Source organism: Rhamphochromis longiceps, linkage group LG7 (assembly GCF_057381845.1).
Source record: "Rhamphochromis longiceps isolate RC_006_pf linkage group LG7, R_longiceps_female_GT1.1, whole genome shotgun sequence".
NCBI classification, from domain to species: Eukaryota; Metazoa; Chordata; class Actinopteri; order Cichliformes; family Cichlidae; genus Rhamphochromis; species Rhamphochromis longiceps.
In genome coordinates, this window is record NC_140563.1 from 66,915,785 (window position 1) to 66,938,037 (window position 22,253).

Sequence of the window (22,253 nt, forward strand, 5' to 3'; positions counted from 1 at the left end):
TAGAGCTTAATGTCACAAACCCAGCTGGGGTTCTTCTTCAGGGAAAGTCAGTTATAAAGCCTCAAATCACAATCACATTCACATCATTAATGCATTTTAGAACATAGGAGCAATGCAACAAAATTTGGGGAAACAATTTTTATTTTAATGCTTTCAATATTTTCAGGAAAGAACTACTGAGACCAAACTTGATGCACTTCAGAGAGTGTGCCTGTATTGCAGATACAGACTAAGAAACAGACAAATTTTGACGATTTTCAAGTTTTATATTGGTTTTTTTTTTCCCCTAAAATTGTATAATTTAAATTTCACACATATAGTCTCTTTGGGTAAGGGACATCAACTTTTAAACATATTAGGAACAAACTTTTCGTTTTTCCTAACTGTAAGCAGTCACACCCCAAAAGCATTCCAGTTGTGACATTGTTGCAATACCCATTAACCAAAGTAACACAATTAAAAGGCCCGTGTGTATTTTATTATTAAATATAACAATTTCAGCAACGCAAGATCAGTTTGGCTTCTTGATTATAGCACATTTAATAGATTTTGCAAACGACAAAGTGGCAACAGAAGCAAATGGAACAAAGAGACGTTTGTTTTCACTTAAAATAAACTAAACTAAACAAACCCCTAAAAAGCAATTATGCAAAGCAACAATGGATTTTCTAGGATAAATGCAATTTTTTTAACATGCAGCCATACAGCTAATACATCCTTCATTAGCATTATGTGCAAAATTCACAAATGTTGAACAGATTGGTTTTTATTTCTCCATTTTCATTGAGTGTATGATATAAATAATGCACAGAAGTATATACATGAATACTGAACATTTCTCTTAGTACTTATTATAATATACTATGTGCTGCACAAGTCATATTTCAGCTTGGAATTGAATTACATTCAATTCTTTTTCTTGTAAAGTCATATTGACTAAAAATGTGCAGCTTCGAGAGAATAAGCTGGCAATCAGATCAGAGGCTCTGAACCTGTTAGTACTCCATTTGTCTTACAGAAGAAGTTTTTTGTTCGAACCACCGCAGAACATCGTCTTTGTTCTCTTTGACCCACTGGATGTTCACTTGGGTTTGCTCGATGGCCAGAGACACAGCCCTGGAGGCACCACCCAGGTCGTAATTTTGAAAACGCATGAGCTGTAGACACAAAGGGGTGAGAAAAAAAACACAAAGTTAGGTGTTGGCATGACACAGCAGCATGTGAAAGACCGTTTCTGTTCTTTTTTCTGCAGCTATCAGTTTTTGAACATTATTAAATTAAATACAATACTTGAAATATAAGCTAAAGTAGTATAAATTATGAAAATGCTATAGACGGTGAATAAAACAATGATCTCAACATAATTCAACAATGTTGAAAGGCCTAAAGTAATTGGTGCAACAGTTAAAATATTTGGAGTTAAAAATAAAATATAATTCATAGATAAACTTAAAAGATAAAAAAGAAAATGTAATTATGCCCTCATGAAAAAATGATTAAATAAAATATTGAATCTAATTTACACATATTGAAAAGGATACAGATATGTTGGAGTAATTAGCTAAAAGAATAGCTACAATATTGTAATTAGCATTTAGATTAAAAAAAAGCTAAAAGAGAGAGCTAAAAGCAGCTGTTGCCACTGTTAAAATATAGCTAAAAGTAACAGCATGTGAAATTACATTTCTTTCCCTTTTCTGAACAGCTGTGAATGTTGGAAATGTTGAAAAAGCTCAAATAAGTAGCATAAATAATGAAAACACCACAGACAGTGTCTTAAATAATACTCATTTAGTAATGTTTAAAGGCCAAAAGTATTGGCAGGTAAAATGTTTAAAATTATCTTCAGAAGGTTAAAAAAGAAAATGTCATATTTATAATCATGAAAAACGGTTAAATAAAATATTTAACTAATGTAAGTTACATATGTATTGAAAGATAAAGATACAATGAAGTAATTTAGTTAAAACAACAGCTAATAATTTAATTACCTGAAACATGACATGATATTGAAAAAGTGAAAAGCAATAGTTCCCATTTTTAAAATATATCTAAAAGTAAGTTATGAATGTTTAAAAAGCTAAATGTAAATGATAAATTCAACAATTAAAAAAAAAAGCTAAAGATCTGAAATAGTTGGAAGTAATATAAAAAAAACTAAAAGCAATGATTAGAACAGCTAAAGTAAAACAGTAACATTAATATAAAGTTAAAATAAAGAATGTTGATATGTGGCTAAATGTAAATGTTTGCTGAAAAAGGTAAAAGGGTGGCTGAAGGTAAATAATATGTGAGTAACCTGTTATGTAATTGAATAAATATGAGCTGAAACGTAGTTGAAAAATAAGACATTCAGCTTTTGTCAAGTGAGATTTCAGAAACTAATGTGTCATTTGTAGCAGTTAACTTCATACAAATAAAAATGACCGTGTTAAATGTGTTAATGAAGAAGAGTTTTGAGAACTGCTGATTAGTACAAGGGAAATAAAGCTAATGACACAAATTCTGTGTCATCTGTCAAAGGTAAGTAAGATTAATTATGGAGTCATAAATAAATGAAGTATTGGGGTGTATCTGATTTGGTGTGAGCAGATTACTGGATTGTGATTAGAAAGACAACTCATACTCCTGCATACTCATACTCATTTTAGCAATAAAAATGACTGGTAAATTACCTCTTCCAGTTCAAACTCTGTCGAGAATCTGCTGGTCACTCCTGCAATCAGCATCGCCCCGTCCCTGGTAAAATATTAGCAACAGTTTTCAGTGAAACTCAAGTGATTCATTTATAAGTGTTGATACTAACCATCAGTATCAACTACCGTAAGTTGATACTGATGGTTAGTTTTAGTTAGTTTTCATTTGTTTTACATTATGAACTTGGTAATGACAGGTAATGATTAGTCAAGGAAAAATTGAGTTTCAATCCCCTGCTGATTAAATAATTTACTTTAGATAACGTTCGCATGTCAGTGTGGCCACGAAATGACCACCCCCCCCCCGCCGCCGCCGCCCTTTAATTATACTGTGATACAGTTTATTTTAACTTCCTGGTAACAGCACAAACAGGAGAGGTAATGATAAGAAGTGATTAAATAACAGGACCTTTGCACTTGATGACACAGTGCAGGATTTTTATAGTCGACTGTTTATAAATGCCTGATTTTTTTATGGCCCAGCTAGTTTGTTCACAGGTCACTAAATGTGCTCTATAAACATCTGGCCCCTGAACCAGCCGAGGCCCTCGACTCTCTGTGATGAAGCAGCAAATATGTCTCCTCTGCGCATAAAGCAGAAGTCAAAACATAATCGAGAAACATGTGGTGGCGCCATATAACCCCAAGCCCTCGCCATATTTTCATTTTCAACCAAAAACTGGTAACGTTACTTTGTTAGTTCAGTTTTGGTCTCCACCCAATCCTGAAAAAATATTGTAGTTATCTTGACACTGTTGGCTTGTTTCTTAGCAAAACTTGTACTGTTAATGTTTGTTTTTTTTGCTCTTCATTAGCTTCAAGTTTCTCAAGCAACTACATTTCCCCTGTGGACACCAATAAAGATTTCTCTTATCTAGTCTTGGTTAGTCTGTTTGATGCTGGCAAGTGGGTTGAAGGCGCAGCTGAGACTGAATGAACATGTCGAATTCAGGAGGAAAAACCTGAAACCACGAACTAAAACAGGCTACACGTCTTCTTAAAGGCAGGTCATTTTTTGGCTGAAAACTTATGGCCTTCAAACTGCACTCCAGAAGGCCATCATAGATAAACAGATCTAAAAAGGAGATAATATTTAATCACATTAAACTTAGAGCCATAAGGTCAATGCAGACACCACAAGATCATATCCACACCAAGCCAGGTAATCCCATATATGGATATTTTCTTTTTGCATTGTCCCTCCTGTTAAATAGTCAGAAACATAGCTACCAATGGTTGCAACAGTGCTGCATTTTATTGTCTTCTTGAACTAAATCAATAGGAGGAAAAAAAAGAAACACGCTGCTGTGGGTTGGTTGTTTTTGTTGCTTTGTGCCAACACCATTGAAATATACTCGCAATTCTACAACAGGAAGCCACTGAGCAAATTCACATTTTTACAAGCCAGCTGAAATGAGGTCATACTGCCAAAAACTGAGCTCATCCAGAGTTTTCACACATCTAACTGGGGTGTTATGGAAACTCCTCCACCTTTATAAGTGTATGTTCTGAGGTAAGCCATGAATTCTTAAACTCCTTGTAAATTTGTTGGAATAAAAAGGCTAAATAAACACTCATCACTGAAGGAAATGTGACCTATCATCAACCTCAACCCAAGAATACTGGCATCATGTATGTTTGTCTAATCCACAGTGCAAAAGAGATGACTCAGAAAATGAGATGGCATCTGTAAAAACCAATATGAGAGGGACTAAAAGCAGTTTAAATAGCAACCTACCCTTGGCTGACGTAGTCCCAGTTTGCTCTGATAAAGTTCCAGGCCAGCGCCTGCCCCGCTGAGTTCTGGGCTATGTAGTAAATTGTAGAAGCGACGTCCATCAGACGTATCTTCTCAGGGTCCAAAGTGTAATCAAGGTATCTGCAAGATAAGGAAGGCTCTTACTGGAAACCTAATGAATAAAACCCATGTGTATTGGGAACTGCTTTATTAAAACAGTTTACACATGTGGCATACACTTTAGGATTTTATGCTTTACCTGCTGAGCAACCAGATCTTCTTGGTGCAGGACAGAGCACGACGGAGCTGCTCTTTCTCCGAGGTGTTGCTGGAGGTCTGATACATGTCCCAGGCAAATTCCCACTCTTCCTTCTCACCAGCAGCCACAGCTTGGCAGTAGATTTCAGACCGCAGGTTTGGGTGGATGCTGAATCACACACACACACTTTATTTTTCCTGTTTCAGGACCATCTAATTTTCACATTTTTTTCTTTGTGCTGGACGGCTGACATCACATGTTTTTGCTTCAGAAGGAATCTCATCAGCAGTATAAGAAAAAACTCTACCCGCCAAAATAAAATGCAGTCCATTATACTTTATAGAAATGGCTCATCAGTATAGTAGACTGTGAACATTGTCAGTTTATGTATGTGGTTTATATATTGATGTTTACAGAAGTCACAGAAAATGCTCAAATTATTGACGTTGTTGACAATTGAAAAAGAAGACATCCAATGGCATGGTCCAACATCTGCCCACCCATCAAAAATTCAATGAAAACACAACACTGCTAGATTTTTTAAGATTTGGAAAAGTCCATATGCTAAAAGAGAAAATGTCCCCTGATGTCTAAATTAGTTTGAAAAGTGAAATGATGTCCCATCCATCCAGGTTCTTAAGGACTTCTTCAACTTGTGTTATTGAGGTATCCTGGCAGAGCCGTAGAGACAGACAAATCACGAATCATGCTCATTTCCCTACCTCCACAAATACCACTGGTAGAGACGCCGTGCAGAGCAGCAGATTCAAACCTACAGCCTTCTGCTTTGCAGCAACTGTGCTAACCACTGCAGTAACATGCAGGCCAAGAATGCGGGAGCGATAAAGCAAATATAAACCACTTTGAGCTTTGGCTATTTAATTCTTTCTGATACAAAAAGCTGTTGTTATGGAACATGAAATCTATTAACTGGGATAAAATAATCTGAAGGCCATTTATTGATCTTGGAGGCACAGCTACATGCAAGACCTGTTTTAGCCTCTTTTATAGTCTATTTGTATCCCATCATAAATGTCTGAGTTGCATGATAAAGGAAATATGGTATTCATGTGTATCCACATCTGAATTATATTCCCATTTCATGTTCAGGTTTTGCATGGCGAAAATATTTATTTCGACCTCTTGACTTTCAACACCCCCAGATTAAAAAGACAAAGTGTGCTTAGCGGTTTTACAGTAAGTGATTAAGTTGAGAGCTTAAGTGCTGGGTTCACTATGCTGGAGTCATGAGTGTGAGACGAGTGTCTGTTTGTCTTTCTGCAGTCTTGCTTTTTAGTATAGTGATATAGCAAAAGAAACTGACAGAATGTCTAAGTCTGACATAATTAAATCTAATTAAATCTCATTTTATCCTTGATGTACTCATTTTAGATTGAAGTTGTTGTCACATCTGGCAAAGTCAGACATATACACGGCCCAAGTGAGCATTTTTGGACAAAATAAAGGCTAAAGAATATAAAAGAATCCATGGATGTCAGACTTTGGTTACTATTCTGTGACTTCTCTGAAGATGATTTTGATTTTCTTGAACACAAGATAACAAATCCAGAATATGCCCCCCCGCCCTAATTTATAATGTGTATACAGTATAACATGGAGCATACATATCCACACAGTATTGCAGTCAAGCACAAAGGCATTTCCACATTGAAGTAACAAGCACATGCAGTGAACGTATTTAACTGTAAATAAAAGATAGACGTAGCCTCAAAGCTTGTTGTATAGGAAATCGAAGGTCCTACAAATATTACAGAGAAAACCCCAGCGATCAGACAATCCCTTATGAACAAACATGTGGAAACATGGAAGGAAGAACTCCTTTTTTACAGGAAGACACCTGCAGCAGAAGCAGGCTTGGAGAGGGGCAGCTATTTACTGCAACCAGTTTGGGGTTGAGAGAATACACTGTCTGCTTTTCCCCGACACTGCAGATGAGTGTCGTGTTGTTCCTTAGGTTCTTAGTCAGATCCACGCCTCAAGGTCCCTAACCAATTAGTGATGTCATTGTGGCTACGTCCATCCTTTATATACAGTCTTAGTCCCAATTTTTTAAAGTTGCACTTGGAAACTTTTCAAAAATGCTAGCTGTAAGCGCACCAGAGCACTTGTTTGGGAAAAGATGTTGGAATTGAAAATTAGAGTGAGATTGCTTGAAAATCCCACCAAGTGCAGCTTTACCAACATCCACAATGCACAGATACCAACAACTGACATGAAAGAGGGAGTAGATTACACATACCTTTACTAAATCATTACCGGAGAGCAAAGCTACAGAATATATGGAAAGCTAATACAGTTAGATGATCATTGGATAATTCCAGAAAGTGTGACACAGAAAACAAAGATACTTATTCTAGAAAAGTCCACACCTGTTGGTATTGTTGCTCTCCATCCAGGCGGCATACTTCTGCTTAGCCATCTCTACGCATTCTGGTAGTCCATTGGAACATGCCAGCTTTATGGCTAAGAGCTGGGTGTACCTTAGGATGGAACAACATTTTGTATGATAAATGCAAAGGTATGAAATGCCAGAGTGTTTCCAAATATGAGAATAATTTGGAGACAGGAGTTTTTTAACCCTTAAATGGACTCTTACTACTCATCTAACACTGACAGTTCTCTAACGAATTGTTTTACCAATGGTTTTGAAACCAAGAGGGCCTACGCGTTCATTGAAAGCTTCCAGTTTCTTTCTTTTATGTCATCTTTTGGTAGCACTTTGTGGTCTAGCCATACAGCCAGTGACTGCTCAGCATTTACCCGGTAAATGTTTCTAACTTGGGGCGTAATTTTCAGCAGCTGAATGTACTCTTAGTGACACTTAAAGTGCAGTTACAGAAGAATAAATGACTAACAAGTGGCAATTTCTAAGGAAAGGTGAAAATGATACCACTAAGACTAATTCTACCCTCATTATCACGTCGACCTATAATGCCATATTGTTGTGCCACATAAACAAAGATTAATTATCAAATAATCAGTTTACAGTTTATCATTCTTACTTCCAGCTCTACAGTTTTATTCTTATACGTTACTAGAACAGTCCAGTTAACAGATATCCCCACTCTTTCTTTCTGAGACCTGTGTTTTTTGATGAAGTCATTATTTGAAACCTTGGCCGTGTTTAACATGAACATCCACCCCTGCAACAGTTTATATGAGAAAAAAGCAGACCACTTTAAATGATCCTTGATGACACGAGAACTGCTTCCTTTAAAACAACACTGACAGTCCACATCACACATCTGTTACAGCACAAAGGCAAAAATACAAACTCACACATCTGCTTTTTATTAGCACCTTTGGACTCGAGTGTGATTTTATGAACCGTAAACTACATGCAAGCATGTGTAAATCTGTTGACGATTAACTCAGGATGAATTCCGTCTTAAAAATAAAGATCTTACTTACTGTAAGGAGTGATCGTTCTGTGGGACGCGGTCATCGTCCGTGTCGTTTTTGAAGACGTTATACAGCTCTCTAACCTGTTCCCGCAGGTATGTCTGCAGGAAGAGACGGCAGAGTTTCGGCAATTTATACAATATTTTCTGCACATTGTTCCAATTATTGAACATCAACAAAATCAGAAGATCACATTAAGCCTGTTAAATATAATAACATAAGACAAGTTGTACAACTAGTGAAAACAGATGACAGATACCTGCATGGGTCCATACACCTCAGAGCGGTCAAACATGAGGATGAAGTACTCGAGATTCCTGACCGCTGACTCCCAGGGAAGAAACTCTGTCTCTTTTGTGAGGAAAAGGGTTGAATTCAGAGCCAGAGTCACGTTGACAAGTTTAGCCCTGATTAGAACAAGAGTGAGATCTCAGTCAGTACAGCCATTTATTCAAAATTCACAAAAAAGCAATATTGGAGCATCCACACACCGCCTGTGCTTTAGCCATTTTTATTTATACAACCTCCAATGGGACTGCTTCTACAATCACATTTTCTTACAGCTAAATGTTATGAAAAAATTAAGTCTCCACAATTTGTTTGGGACGTCTTTGGTTAGCATCAGATCAAATGGAAAATGTTTTTTTTAGAAATACTGCAGCGGCAAAATGTCTCAGACTTTATTTAAAGTGCCCGCTGTGACTTGTCGGGATTTGCCTGTTTAATAATTGGCTCTAACAAAACTCAACCCTATCCTGGACAGATGACCGGATGAGTAAAATAATGATGGCTGACAAATGTTGTTGTCTAAAGAAAATTATCTATTTGCATTTAACTCTCTGAGGTATGAGTTGAAATCACTGGCATGTCTAACCCTGAGTTTTGGAGAAAAACAAAAGGGCATTTTTGGGGGGAAAATGTAAGTAATGCCTGTAAGTTACAAGGATTTTTTTTTTTTTTTACCCCGACTGCCAAGACTAGGGTTAGAGCTGGGGATAACACCAATCATAACAAGAGCTCACAGGGTTAATGTCCAGCTAGCTGCAATAAGCAGCAGGGTGTCAATAGCGTGTGTTAGCTCTGTGATAGCGTGTCAGCCTGTCCAGGGTGTAGCCTACCATGACAGGCTCCAGCTAATCCAATATCTCAATAAAACACATATAATATACTTCATTATCTCAAATAAATGCCTTCCCTAGAAACTGGAGCAAAGTAGCCACGTTCTTTGGTAAAATAAATGTCAAATAACATTTAATAATGTTAGGCTGTTTGGTTTGGAAGGGGGTTTGTGATTAATACTGAAAGAATGAGAGAGTTTTTCAAAAGGCCAGATCTAAATATTCAGCAAACCACTGCCTGATGCAAAGCTGCATGTTAAGTTAAGTGGACTTCTTAATAACGTTCTAGTTTCCTCTTATCGCTTAACATATCTAATATATTAATAGCACAGCATTATTATTTTTTTATTAAATGAACAGGTCACAGTCAGTACCTTGCCAAGTTAAATGCGTCATCAATAAGTTGCCCTCTGTTCAACAGCGGGATACTCTGGAAAAACACAAGAGTTTCAAAGTTAGAGAGCCACCGAGCGCTACTTCTTTCTTACCTGGGAGCTGCCATTTTAAAGTTATTAAAAATGACTTTAAAGGTTACTGAACGTGACTTTCCTTGCCATCTGATTCCCACCCACTAACCTGGAATTCTCTACTCCTGCTATCCCGTGTTTGTCCACAAAATTATTCTCCCTCCACCATTTGTTTTGTTCCCCAATCAGTGTCAGAGGGAATTCAGGTATGTTTATGACAAGTGTTTAAGAGGAGTTGCCTTAGTCAGTGTGTGCTTTGTAGCAGAAACTGTAACAATAGTAACCCTTGCCCCGTTCGTTGCACTGGATGGAAAGTCACAGGCGTTAAGAAAGCTTTCTTTCTCTGCACCGCGAATTATTGATGACAGAACATGAACAACTGAGTGGTAGATCAACCAACCAAACAATCCGTGAACATGGTGACGACATTGCTGATAGAACTACAGACTCGTACATCCAGAAAAAAGCAGGTTAGTTGTAAAAGTTATACGTGAGGCACAAGTAAGGCCTTTTTTGTATAACTCGGGATCTACGACGACAAATGTTCGCTTTGAAGGATTGAGTTAACCTCTGAGCTTTTGGTTCAAGGCCAATTCTTGGTCTGGTCTACTTTGTTCAAACAGCATCTCTGGCTTACCCTCCAACACAATCTATCAAACTTCACTGTGTAATAAAGGAAGCAAACTTGGATGCTTTTATTGTTGCTCTTTAAAGCCTCTAGAAAACCTTTGCAGTCCAATGAATCTGCCTTCAACAATAAGTTATTTCTCTTCAATATAACCTTGTCAGTTTATATAAATGTAATTAGATTTTATTTTGATAATTAACCAATAACTCACAAAATCCCTGCATTTATTGCCTGGTATGGAACAAAGAAGCTTCAGAAGATAAGATGTCGTAATATTTCCAGTAAAAATCACCCAGTAAAATGTGTAAAACTGGAGTGGCCCAGTACTTACATGCCGATTCTTCTGCAGCTGTGCTAGAAGGCGTTCCCAGTTCTCTGGATTGTAATTGACTCTGTAGTATCCGATGCAGTTGATATTTGCCAGGATCCATTCACCATTCTTAGCTATGAAAGCTTCTTTGTTTACTGTTCACGAGACATCAATTAGTTGAAAATGTGTTAAATTTTTTTGCGAGTGAGTAAAATGAAGCACTTGAATGGAGAAAAAGGAAACTTGACAGAGACTGAGACGAGACTTAAGAAGTAAAAACATGAAGACAACCAAACTGAAAGCAGATGCACTGTGTGCAGTCATTTTGCTTCTCCCAGATGTTTTTGTATCTCCGTTTTTTGGTTCGTATATCTTTGATGTCATTTTTGCAACTCTTTTACTCTTTGTGATAAATTCCCATTATCGCTTCCTTTTGTTCTGTATTTTTTCACGGACACGTCAGGTGGCATTTGGGATTCACATCTGTTTATCTGTAGTTGTTTTGATGCTTTTTTGTGTCTTGAAAGTCAGTTTGTATGATTAACTATTCTGACACTGTATGTGTTTGCAACATTACATGCACAAATGTCATTCAAATTCAGCAACACTAAGGATGATTAACGATGTATGTGATTAATGGTTTTCTATACCTCCTAAAATATATGCAAAACATTTCTTTGGCCAATTTTTATTTTTGTGCATTTAAAGAAAATTCCATTCCAGGAATATCTAAAGCCTTTGTAGCTGATTTAAGAACTTTTGGGGCAAATAAACATTTCACTGAAAAATCTTGTGTTTTTTTTTGTTTGTTTGTTTTTTTAACCAATGGCTTGATTATGTCTCATCCCACATTAATAATAAAATAAAACATTATTCTGGTTCCCTTTGAAACAGAAGATGTAAAATAAAAAATACTTTGTGTTCTCCTGCATCTTACCTGGCTTGTTGTTATACAAATACACTTTCTCGAATTTAGACGACGCATTTGAGATGAACTCAATCTCCACTGTCCATGAATTGCTAAACAGAAAAAGAACAGGTAGATCTTACACTGGATGTAGTTTCACATGCCCCAGAAAATAAAGTGAGCAATAATTGTGAGTTTTACAGACTTTTTAAAGCTCACAAACTGAAAAGAAGCATTTTAGAGACAAAAACATGAGCATGAAATCTATTTTCCTTTGTAATAACCTAATCTGTGCCACTATCATGCCAGAGTCTCCAGGATCTGGAGGTATCCCAGTCTGGACCCTGTATGATTCATCATGGCAGCATCATGGAGTTCGAAGGCAAAGGCGCATCCAAAAGCAATGAAATCAGTTGTGGCCCAATACTTTCTTAACGATGTGAGTTATTCATTGAATAACTTGACTTTTTACCACAGATGGTTATTTAATCTGTATTATCATTAAAAGTGGTACAAAATGTTAACTCAAGCTAGATGATTTTATTACAGATTTGTCTAGGCTGGAAAAAAAATAGTTGGTTTACACAAAGTTAGGTCAAGTTTGTAGAAAGATGTGGAAGACACCTACGAGGAATTGGCAGAGTTATTGAAGAGAAACTGCTTCTGGTAGACTTGTCCATTGGTAGTGTTGATGGTAATGACAGGATAGCCACTTTGGGTGGTCCAAGGGTTCATGAATCCAGCGATGTCATCAGTGTTGCGGACAGCTTTGTTACCGCGGTTCTGATTCGCAGCCTGCCAACATTAAACAAGCCAATGAATATCTTTCCATGTGCAGTCCAAACCCGATGTATTTGTAAATATGATTTATGATAACTGAATTCATTAGTATCTGAACATTTTCGAACCCTTTGCTTTAAAAGAGCTAAATATACCACGCAGGTCTTTGCTTTCTAAAAGCTGCTGTTTGGCATTTTAATGTGCTAGCCATTGTTTTAAATTAAATGAGCTAAAACACAGACCAAAAACTATGATTTGTCCAAAATACTTAAAATCTGGGATAAATACAATGTTGTGATTAATCCTCAGGCAATGAAAGTGTGGGAATGATTTTGATGACAAGGCACGCATAGAGTAAGCAACAGAAATTTGGCAGAATAAAACAGCCTGGATAATTTATCATCTTACCATTTGTATATACTTCAAGAGGTCATCCTTTTCTACGTTTCCATATTGAAAGGCCTTGAGATACATCTATGAAATATATGAAAGCAGAGCAAATCAGAACGATTGAGTAACAGTGGACACAGTTGCATCAGGCACAAAAAAAGAATTATTTCCCCGTGGAGCTGTTGGAATAAGAGCTGGGTGAAAAGATTCAATTGCAGCTGTGAGCAGTTGGACCTGAGGGAGATGTGATGTTGTAATAAATCTCTGAGTAAAAAACGTTTTAGTTTTTCCTTGTTTTTTTGTTTGTTTTGTTTTTAGTCTTCTGCCCGGATACACGTGAACATTCACAATGAGTTTGGTGTGTTACAAAAATGAAGGTTTGAACAGACATTTAGCCTCTTCCTTGTATATCTGACAAGGAAAACACAACACCCTTATTCATTTTGCATGAGGCAGTGGAAAACACAAGTGGACAAAAGCTGCGTGCCTTCCCCATTTCTGCAGACACGAACCAGATGTTGGAATGCTTTCGTTTAGAGCAGCACTGAGGGCTTTATTTTCAACATGTTCAATTTGGATGTATGACAGAAGCTGGTGTCTATTGATGGTAAAAAAAAAAAAGGTTAACCTCTTCGAATACACCAGGTTACCTGCAACCTGTCGAGGGTTTGGGATTATTTTAGCCACATGATATACAGACAAGTTTTATGAAACTAGAAAGTGTTGCCTTTCAAATGAAGCCTGATCCATTTTGGAATTACAACTTTGTGTTATTATTATTTTTTCAGTTGTTTCAAAAGTTTCCAAAGATCATTTTACACGACTAAACTGAAACAATACACCGCTGGATCAAAGACTGTATTCAAAGGATGGGCGTAACCACTGTGACACCACCCACTGGTTTTGGAGTGCAGATTGTGATGCCTTATTAGCATTTTGGCCACCACCGTGTCTTTTTTTCTTTTTTTAAATGCAGAAGTTACCATATTTGGATCAAAGGCTGGAGTGCTAAGTTATCAGCTAACACTTGCAAGCTTTGTTGCTAAGCTGCATTCATAAATTCCACCCATCTATTTTCTTCCAACATCAGAGTTGCAGGGGGGCTGAAGTGGCCCAGTTCAGTAAGTCAGACTAACAGGGATGACAGCTACAGTGGGACAAATCCTGATCCTGTGGACAAAAATTAGTGAGTTCATTTCGTAATGCCACAAGCTATGTGTCAATATCTGGCACCAATTATGGCCAGCCAAATCTGCTCTTCCTTTCCATCCATCTCAAAAGCCTGTGAGGCGCTCAGAGTTTTGTAGCACACAAGGGACTTCACAAATGTTCCGTTTCCTTACATTTGCCAAGACTTTGGTTTCAAAAGCAAACAAGTTATATGCATATTAGATGAGATTTAATAGCTAATTAAAGCATCAAACGGTACGATTGCTACATCTGTGTCCTCTTTCAATATTGTCGTGGCTCCAGATACATGAGCCATGACATCATCAAAATGGTTGGATTTTCTCATGAAAACGTTTCCAGGATTCTGCATTTGTCTTGGCAGAAGTGAGTTTCAACTGCAGACTGGCAGTCAAGTGAAACCCTTTAGTTTTATTGTTTGTTTTTAAGTTTAAATGGTAAATGGCCTGTATTTGTATAGCGCTTTACTCAGTCCTTATGGACCCCAAAGCACTTTACACTACATTCAGTCATCCACACATTCACACACTGGTGATGGCAGCTACATTGTAGCCACAGCCGCCCTGGGGCGCACTGACAGAGGCGAGGCTGCCGGACACTGGCACCACCGGGCCCTCTGACCACCACCAGCAGGCAAAGGGTGAAGTGTCTTTCCCAAGGACACAACGACCAAGACAGTCAGAGCCGGGGCTCGAACTGGCAACCTTCCGATTACAAGATGAACTGCCAACTCTTGAGCCACGATCGTTTAAGCCTTGGGAAGGACCTGAAAGGAAAATCATTTTTGCTTACTTGGAGCCCTTTGTTGAAAACAACTTCTCCCACATGGTTTGCCAGCATTCTCAGCACAATTGCGCCCTAACAAAGTGAACACAGATTACATGTTCCTGTTAGTAGAAAACACACGGTGGCAAATTGTGTATTAACAGCTTTGACTAGCTACCTTGCTGTAGCTGATCGAATCAAACATTCCAAGGATGTGATCTGTCGTATTGATCTCTTTTGATGCAGGACTGAGAGGATGGGATGAGGCCAAAGCATCCTCTCTAAACGCATCGTGGAGATCATTCATGATAGATATTTCTTTCTGTAGAAAACAAACATGGACGAGACTGTAAGCTTAAACAATTTTGCCTGAGCATTTAGCAGAACTCCAGAGATACTGCAAGGCTGGACTTACTATATTGAACGTAGGCTCCACACTGTCCACAGCAATGTAAGATAGGTAGGTAGCAATGCCCTCATTCAGCCAAAGGTCGTTCCACCATTTCATTGTCACCTCATTTCCAAACCACTGCCAACAAAATAAAAATAAATCATTGCACAGGAAAGGTTGCATTGCTATTCAATATTGTTGTAAAAGTTGTAATAAACTTAAAAACAACTTCCTTAATCCAAAACGGTGTTTCTTATCATATGAAAATGTTGAATGATCTTTACTTTTGCTGCTAAAACCATATGTTTTGCTACTCCTGTCTGTGGTCTTAACAGGAAAATGACTCAGAGGATTGAAATCAGATGCTTTATTCGTTTTACTGCTCTCTAACCTGGTGTGCCAGTTCATGTGCAATGACAGTGGCAATATCTTCCTTGTGCAACAGGGAGGAGACGCCTTCCTGATAGAGCAGGAATCCTTCCTGGTATGTGATCAGTCCCCAGTTTTCCATCGCAGCAGGGTATAAGTCTGGCAGTGCAAGCTGGTCTAAGGAGATCACAAAGAAATGGACACAATTCTGTTCAAATCAGTTCAGTTCAGTTCGGTCTACATAGCACCAATTCACAACAACATAATTTAAGGTGCTTCATATCAGAGCATAAAGACCCTTCAGTATTAAAAACCAGATTATCCCCTATGAGACATGTATGAGCTACTCAATACAGTATTTTGATTAAGCAGTAAGTGATGCATCTAAAAATCAAAAACAGTACTTGTGAGCCATAAAATGTGGATAACAAGTCAAAGTGTGGGTTCAACACATTTAATTCATGGGAGTTTATATCCACAATAAAAGCAACATACTGAACAAAGACCGTTTTGTGCGGGTGACCCCAAAAGTGAGCTGATAAAAGAAGAAGACTGAAATGTAAGTAGGTATAGTTTGGGAAGAGAGGCGCCTGGACTTCTTTAAGTTTCTTGAAGACGTTTCACCTCTCATCCGAGAAGTCCAGACACCTTTCTTTCCAAGCTGCTTAGACTACAATGACCTGGATGACTGAGACCCTTCACAGATGTAAGTAGGTATAGTTTACCTATTTTTTCCATTGAATATTTCATTTCAAATTGGCTTTCGTAGAATCGAAGGAGCTTTCTGGCAATGTCGCCGGCATAATCAGCGTGTCCTGCATTGATGGCTTCAGGACGAGCATACGTCTGCACAAACAAAACACAGAAATGGCACTGAGTGGTAAAAATAGTAAAACCTCACTGGCTACTAGCCCCGTTTTGCTGACTTTCAAAGTGTACTGGCAAAAACAAAAACATCAATAACACTGCATCAGATTCATCCTGCAGGACATGTAGCCTACATTTATCTCCACGCGATCAGTATCAGAGCTTGGAGAGGGGATGGATTTGAAGCTGTCGTCGACCACTGCGAAGGCGAATAAGTAGGTGGACATCTTTGGTGTTGCTCTAAAGATAGTGTATTGCCATTCGTCATCTAAAATGTTGCTTTCTGAAAGAAGGGAGACAAGGAAATACATAATGAGGACATCTTTTACTCCTATTGTTAAAGTTAATGTTTGACTCCTCAGCAGGTGACCTATATCGCGTATTGACACAGGAACTTGTTTTTACCATAAGGGGCTGCATTTCCCAGAGCTCTGGTTTCTCGCCTGTGGATGATGGTCAATTTAAACACAGCCTTCATGTCTGGCTCATCGAAACAAGGAAACACTTTCCTGGCATCTGTTGGCTGCAGATTGGTGGCAGCAATGAATCTAAGCATACAGGGAATAGAGAGCGAGAGAGTGTTCAGGTCTCTTTTAATTGGATCAAAATGTCCCAACATATTCTTTATCATCGCTTTTATCAACAGCTTTTATTGGTCTTTGACTATGATGTTGCTGCACTTTTTTGACTAATTTGTTACATTAATTGCAAGTGAATCATCTTGTGGCCATATTGTACCATTTAAAGAATGCACAATAACTTGTTAAAAACATTAATGAGTGAGAAATGGAAAAGACAGAGTGTAGCTGGTTAACAACAACTGAGAAAAAGATGTGTGTGTAACTATCCCAAGGTGTTCATTGTGTTCTATGTCTAGGTGTTCATGTATGTTGGGTTTGGTTTGGTTTGGTTTGGTTAGGTTTTGGATGTGCCTGATTCTCACAAATTCATATGAGTATGAATGTGTAAAAACAAAAAGATGTGAGAGAGTTGTGAGCAGTACTCTTGTAAAAAAGAAAAAAGAAAAAGACGAAAGGATACATGAAGTACAAGTGTAGCGGTTGAAAAGTTGAGGTCCCCACCTGAACGGGCTGGTTACATGTATTAAATTATTGTCTTCACTGTAGAATAGTGCGTGATCAGAGGTTGTAAATGTGTAAACATATAAGTGTACAACTCTTTAAGTTCAATGTGAGACACCATATCCAAGAATCAAAAACTGAGAAGACAGAAAAACAATAAGCTACTTTTTTTTAAAAAACTTCTTTGCTGCTTTATAGCTTCTTTTATTTTTAGAGTTTAATTTGACTTTTTTCCTCCCCTACATTTATTTGAAGCTACTGGTCTTTAGATTAAGATGCTATTGAAAAAAGATCTTTGTGATTATATTTATAAAAATCGTGAGCGTATTGCAGAATGATTGCTTTTACTTTGATACTGTTGCAAATTTTGCCTGTGTACTTCTTTTTACGGCACATTTTAAAGCCAGGACTTTTACTTGTAACTAAATACTTATTACACCACTGCAGGTGCAAGCACACATGTAACCAATCAGTGATGTTACCCCAGCGACGTGTTGTAACAAACATTGATTATGAATGGATTATTTTACTATTATTACAGGTTTTTTCATTCTGAAAGATATTGTTTGTCCTTTCTGTTGGATACTTACTGGTTCCAGCTTAACTGCATTTTGATTAGGCCTCATCTTAAGCTGTGTAAATCAGTTGAGCCAACTCAGTTTTATCAAAAGACAAAAATGTCCTGGCCGCAGTTTCTGTAACTTTAATGCCAAAGTTCCACTGTGAATTATTTTTTATGGGTTTGTGCAACATCTAGGATAAGGGTACGATGAACAGTCAGTTTGGGTTATTGTTTTACATGTCAGATTAAAACTGACACAAAGAACTGCACGTCAGTGGAAAATAAATAGTGATTTGAAAAAATGTGGGATGCATCATTGTTATATTAGAAAATGACTTTGTGTTTGAGCTATCACTGTGTTTAGTCATCCAGATGACTCACTGTTTCTAAAAAACACTCAAGTTGAGAAATTAATTCACTGTGGAAACTTGAACATCTCTGTAACCTGATGGAATATTATTATGGCTTATTATGAATTATTACAGTTATTATGGCTGAGTGATAAAGTTTGTAAGCTTGTATAGATATTTTTTCTCTCCTTTATATTAAAAGGGAATTACACTTTGAACAATGCTAAAAATCAAAAATAAGGCTTATATATTTACTTATTTAATCATTTAATATTTGGAGTTGCATCTTCTTGAAATATCGATTTAAGAAATTATTTAATTATTTATTTTTCTTAATATAACTTTGACTCTTTTCAGTTTGTATTTAGCATCCAGCCTTTATGTCCTTTTCCTTGAAACCTTTCCAAATATTTTTCCCTTAATAGTTTTCTTATAAAAAAAACAAAACACTTAAATTAAAATTTTGTATTTATTTTTCACTCCAGAAAAAATTGGAATCTTGAAATCCTAAAAATAGCATTAAATACAGAATACTTACATAACTTTCATAGATTTCAGATAAAAAATAAATAAATTAAATATAGATTTAATTTAATATAGATTATTTTTCCAACTGGAATAAACACGACCACATTTCTTTCACTTTCTCAGAAACCCTCTAAGCTCTAATTGCCGATTATTGTACGGAATACCATAAACTTTAAAGTTGCAGTAATGAAAAGCTCTGAAATTGTTTTAGAAACTCCAAATTCAACAAATAATTAAATGTATTGATATATATTCTATACGCAGAGCTTTTATACGTACCTGTCCGCATTTGGATCATCTACACTTTCATAGTCAAAGATACCATCAGTATATCTGCTTAGATACAGTGCTTCCAGATTATCCGAGACTTCGCTGTGGAAAGACAAAAACAAAGAGTAGTTCCCTCCTGTCTCCAAGGGATCCATCAATTCGAGCTCGAGGAAGTCACTTTCATCATCGCGGTGTTTCATTCCAGACACTTTAATATTCCTTTTTGTATTTTCGTTCAACACCACCGGCGAGGACACGTTCAGGTATCTGCTGTTGAGAAAGATGCTCATCGTCTTTTGGGCACATTGAAAGTTGACAGTCGAGTTTCCCGTGAAGATCATGGTCTGGTTCGGAGTGGTGATGTTGGGATTGGAGCCGTTCCCCTCCTCTATGATTTTAGTGTAGAGGTGAACTGCGAGTACAATTTCGTACTTCTGAGGTACCAAGCTCTTCGGCAGCCGCATGTCTGGCGGTGGGGCCATGGTGGTGGGTGGCAGGGTTGGAGGTGGCGTCATGGTAATGTTTTGGGTCTGAGCCTTGAACAGAATAATCATGGTGAACATGCCGCCGATGGAAGAGACGGTCAGAACACCAAAGGCGATGGCGATAGCCTTTGTCGTTCCAAACTTCAGTGGCATTGTAGCTGCTTCTTTTGGTCTGTCCTGTTGCTTGCCTGGTAGAGATGATTCCCTGAGTGAGTCTGCCTCTGGTCTGTGCTGTCTGATCTGTTCACAGGCATGTAACCTCCCTCCAATAAACAGGGCTTGGCCTTAGCAATTAAGGGTCTGTACTTGGATTAAGCATTAACTTTGACACTGCCAAAGGAGCAAAGAGTACACATTGCAGTGTGAAGAGGGCGATGTTCACTGTAAATAATCAGTCAGTTTGTGCTCCCAAACATCTGGAGGTGGTTACTGCGGTCATGCCACTAATGCTGGGGTTAGGTATACCGCAAGTCCTCACACTGCACTCTCCTACCCCATCCCACACTTCCTCACATTCCCTTTCTGTGAACACTCCTCAAACCATCACAATCACACACAAACACCCCCGGGCACAACAAAATCCTCAGTGGGGAACACATCCAGCATCGCCGCTTTTGATTGTAAGAGGTGTTCAAAGTTTCAAAATGCAGCTGTTCTTCCTTAAATTTCTGCAAGCAAGTCTCTGCAGCAGGAGGGGTCCAAGGGTTCTTATCTAAACAGAGACCATGCAAGTCTCTCCCACCAAGACGGTATATAAAGAGAGGACTGCTGAGTGGGCTGAATAAAACAGAAGAAAAAAAACGGAGGAGAACATAGACCGTAATGATTGGTACATCACTGAACTTCCTGGAAAGCTCCAACCGCGGGTAACGACGACCACCGTGACCACTGTGCACATATTCTTCATCTCAGGAGAGGAAAGAGGAGGGAGACTAATAGGCAAAATGGGAATAATGCAGGAAAAGAGGGCCGGAGATGGGAGTGTTGCTGGTTATTTGTACTGAGAACAGATGTTGCTGTTGGAGGGTCAAGGTGGTCAAATCATCCTGAGCATATTGATAACACTGGAGACCAACCATCAGCGCCCTGAGGCCAAAGTCAGGTGGATGAGCAGCTGAGGCAGCAAGGCCACATTCCTGTTCACATTAAAACTACATCAACATCGGATGCCAAAGCAAATAAAGACCCCAGCAACAATAAAACAAGTAAACCCAAAAACTCAACTGTCATTTTTATTATGTGAGACAAGTGAACCAGATGTTATAACATCTGCCTGAATGTCACAGGTTTCTGCTCTTACGTTCAAGATTTACTCCTTAGAAAGGAAGAGGTAGGTCATCAGTTTCATAATGCATTTAATTTGGATTGATGCGTGCAAGCGAGGCAGCAACAGGAACTTTCACGTGTCAATACAGAGCACAACTCTTTTGGAAGAAATCTGTGAAATGTCAACCAGATCTCTCACTACAAGCACTCTCGCGTATATACACACACATTCTCTCAAGGATATTTGGTTTAAAAAAAACAAGCTTTAATTAAATTACCAAGATTTTTGCACTCATAAACGCTCTGAAGGCCCATCACACAGCTGGGGTTAGGTCTAACTCTAATTCTGTATTATCTGGAGAGAGAAAAAGGCACGTTATAGGTGGAAAATACATCATTTTATGCGTGTTACAACTTACAACGACTAAATTGTAACAAAAATTCTGATAACCACAGGGTAAGAGCTGCTGAGGTCTTAAAGAGTTAAGTAGAAGGAAAAATGTAAAAATCATCTGCTTCAGTCTCATAAGCAGCTACAAAGACTTTTCTTACTTTTACTCTGCATTTGTCCAGTTGAAACACATTCAGATTATAACTGCAACTTGGATCTAAATCAGACCGTGTTACAGGTAATCAAGGCAAAATCTTGGTAATTTTACATTGTTCAGGAGCATTTTCTTTCAGCCATTAAAAAAACAAACAAACAAACAAACAGGAGCCCATCAGGTAAACCACCAGTTACACCAGTGCAGGTTTAAACAGGGACAGAAATCTTCAAGGGCAAATCTTTGATAATAAGGACCTCTGCTGACAAGAAGGGTAACTGCAAGTGCATTAACTCGACTGTCTCTGCTGTCACAAGCAGACAAATGAAGCTGAAAACAAAACAAACAAACAAACAAAAAAAAAAAACCAGCTGGAATTTGACTTGAAATAATCAGCCTTTTGTGACAGCAAAGGAAATGTGCAAAAAGTTTCGAGACATCAGAAGCTGACTAATTTTAAAGACGGGCAGGGTAAAGTTTGCTGAAACTCATTAGCTCCCTCTTCAGACAAACACATTTACATGATGCACATCAACAATAAACCTGCCCACAGAGGGGGCACTCGAGATTAAAATAATGTGGCCCAGCACTGGAATGAACTGTTTCTGCATTCCCGGCAGCCTGTGATCAGAATTACACCAGCTTAACGAAAGCAATCAGCAGCCGAGTCAGAGCAGTCACACCGAAACAGCTGATGTTCTTCAGCTGCTTTTTAGGAAGAAGAGCTTCACGTTGGCATTTTTGGTCCTGCACCACGTCTCCCACACACTCTTACCCATTTACTGCATTCATACACGGATCTCATGTGTTCATCTGTGCAATTCTCTAGCAAAAGACTCGATGTGTCTTCCGTTTGAGTTAGTAATCGA

At 38.1% G+C, this 22,253-nt stretch overlaps 1 protein-coding gene across 1 annotated transcript; it reads right to left on the bottom strand.

Moving 5' to 3' along the window:
* Positions 1–27: 27 nt before the first annotated feature.
* Positions 28–20,271, bottom strand: anpeplb (alanyl (membrane) aminopeptidase-like b). Its single transcript, XM_085414897.1, has 20 exons — positions 19,098–20,271; positions 16,702–16,844; positions 16,431–16,579; positions 16,155–16,275; positions 15,452–15,606; positions 15,085–15,198; positions 14,848–14,991; positions 14,697–14,762; positions 12,735–12,800; positions 12,175–12,341; positions 11,577–11,659; positions 10,661–10,794; positions 9,609–9,664; positions 8,376–8,523; positions 8,126–8,217; positions 7,084–7,194; positions 4,694–4,861; positions 4,435–4,575; positions 2,676–2,739; positions 28–1,157 (listed from the first exon to the last, which is right to left on the bottom strand). The coding sequence occupies exons 1-20, from the start codon at positions 19,724–19,726 to the stop codon at positions 996–998; spliced, it is 2,913 nt and encodes a 970-aa protein (XP_085271023.1). The 5' UTR covers positions 19,727–20,271; the 3' UTR covers positions 28–995.
* Positions 20,272–22,253: the final 1,982 nt, after the last annotated feature.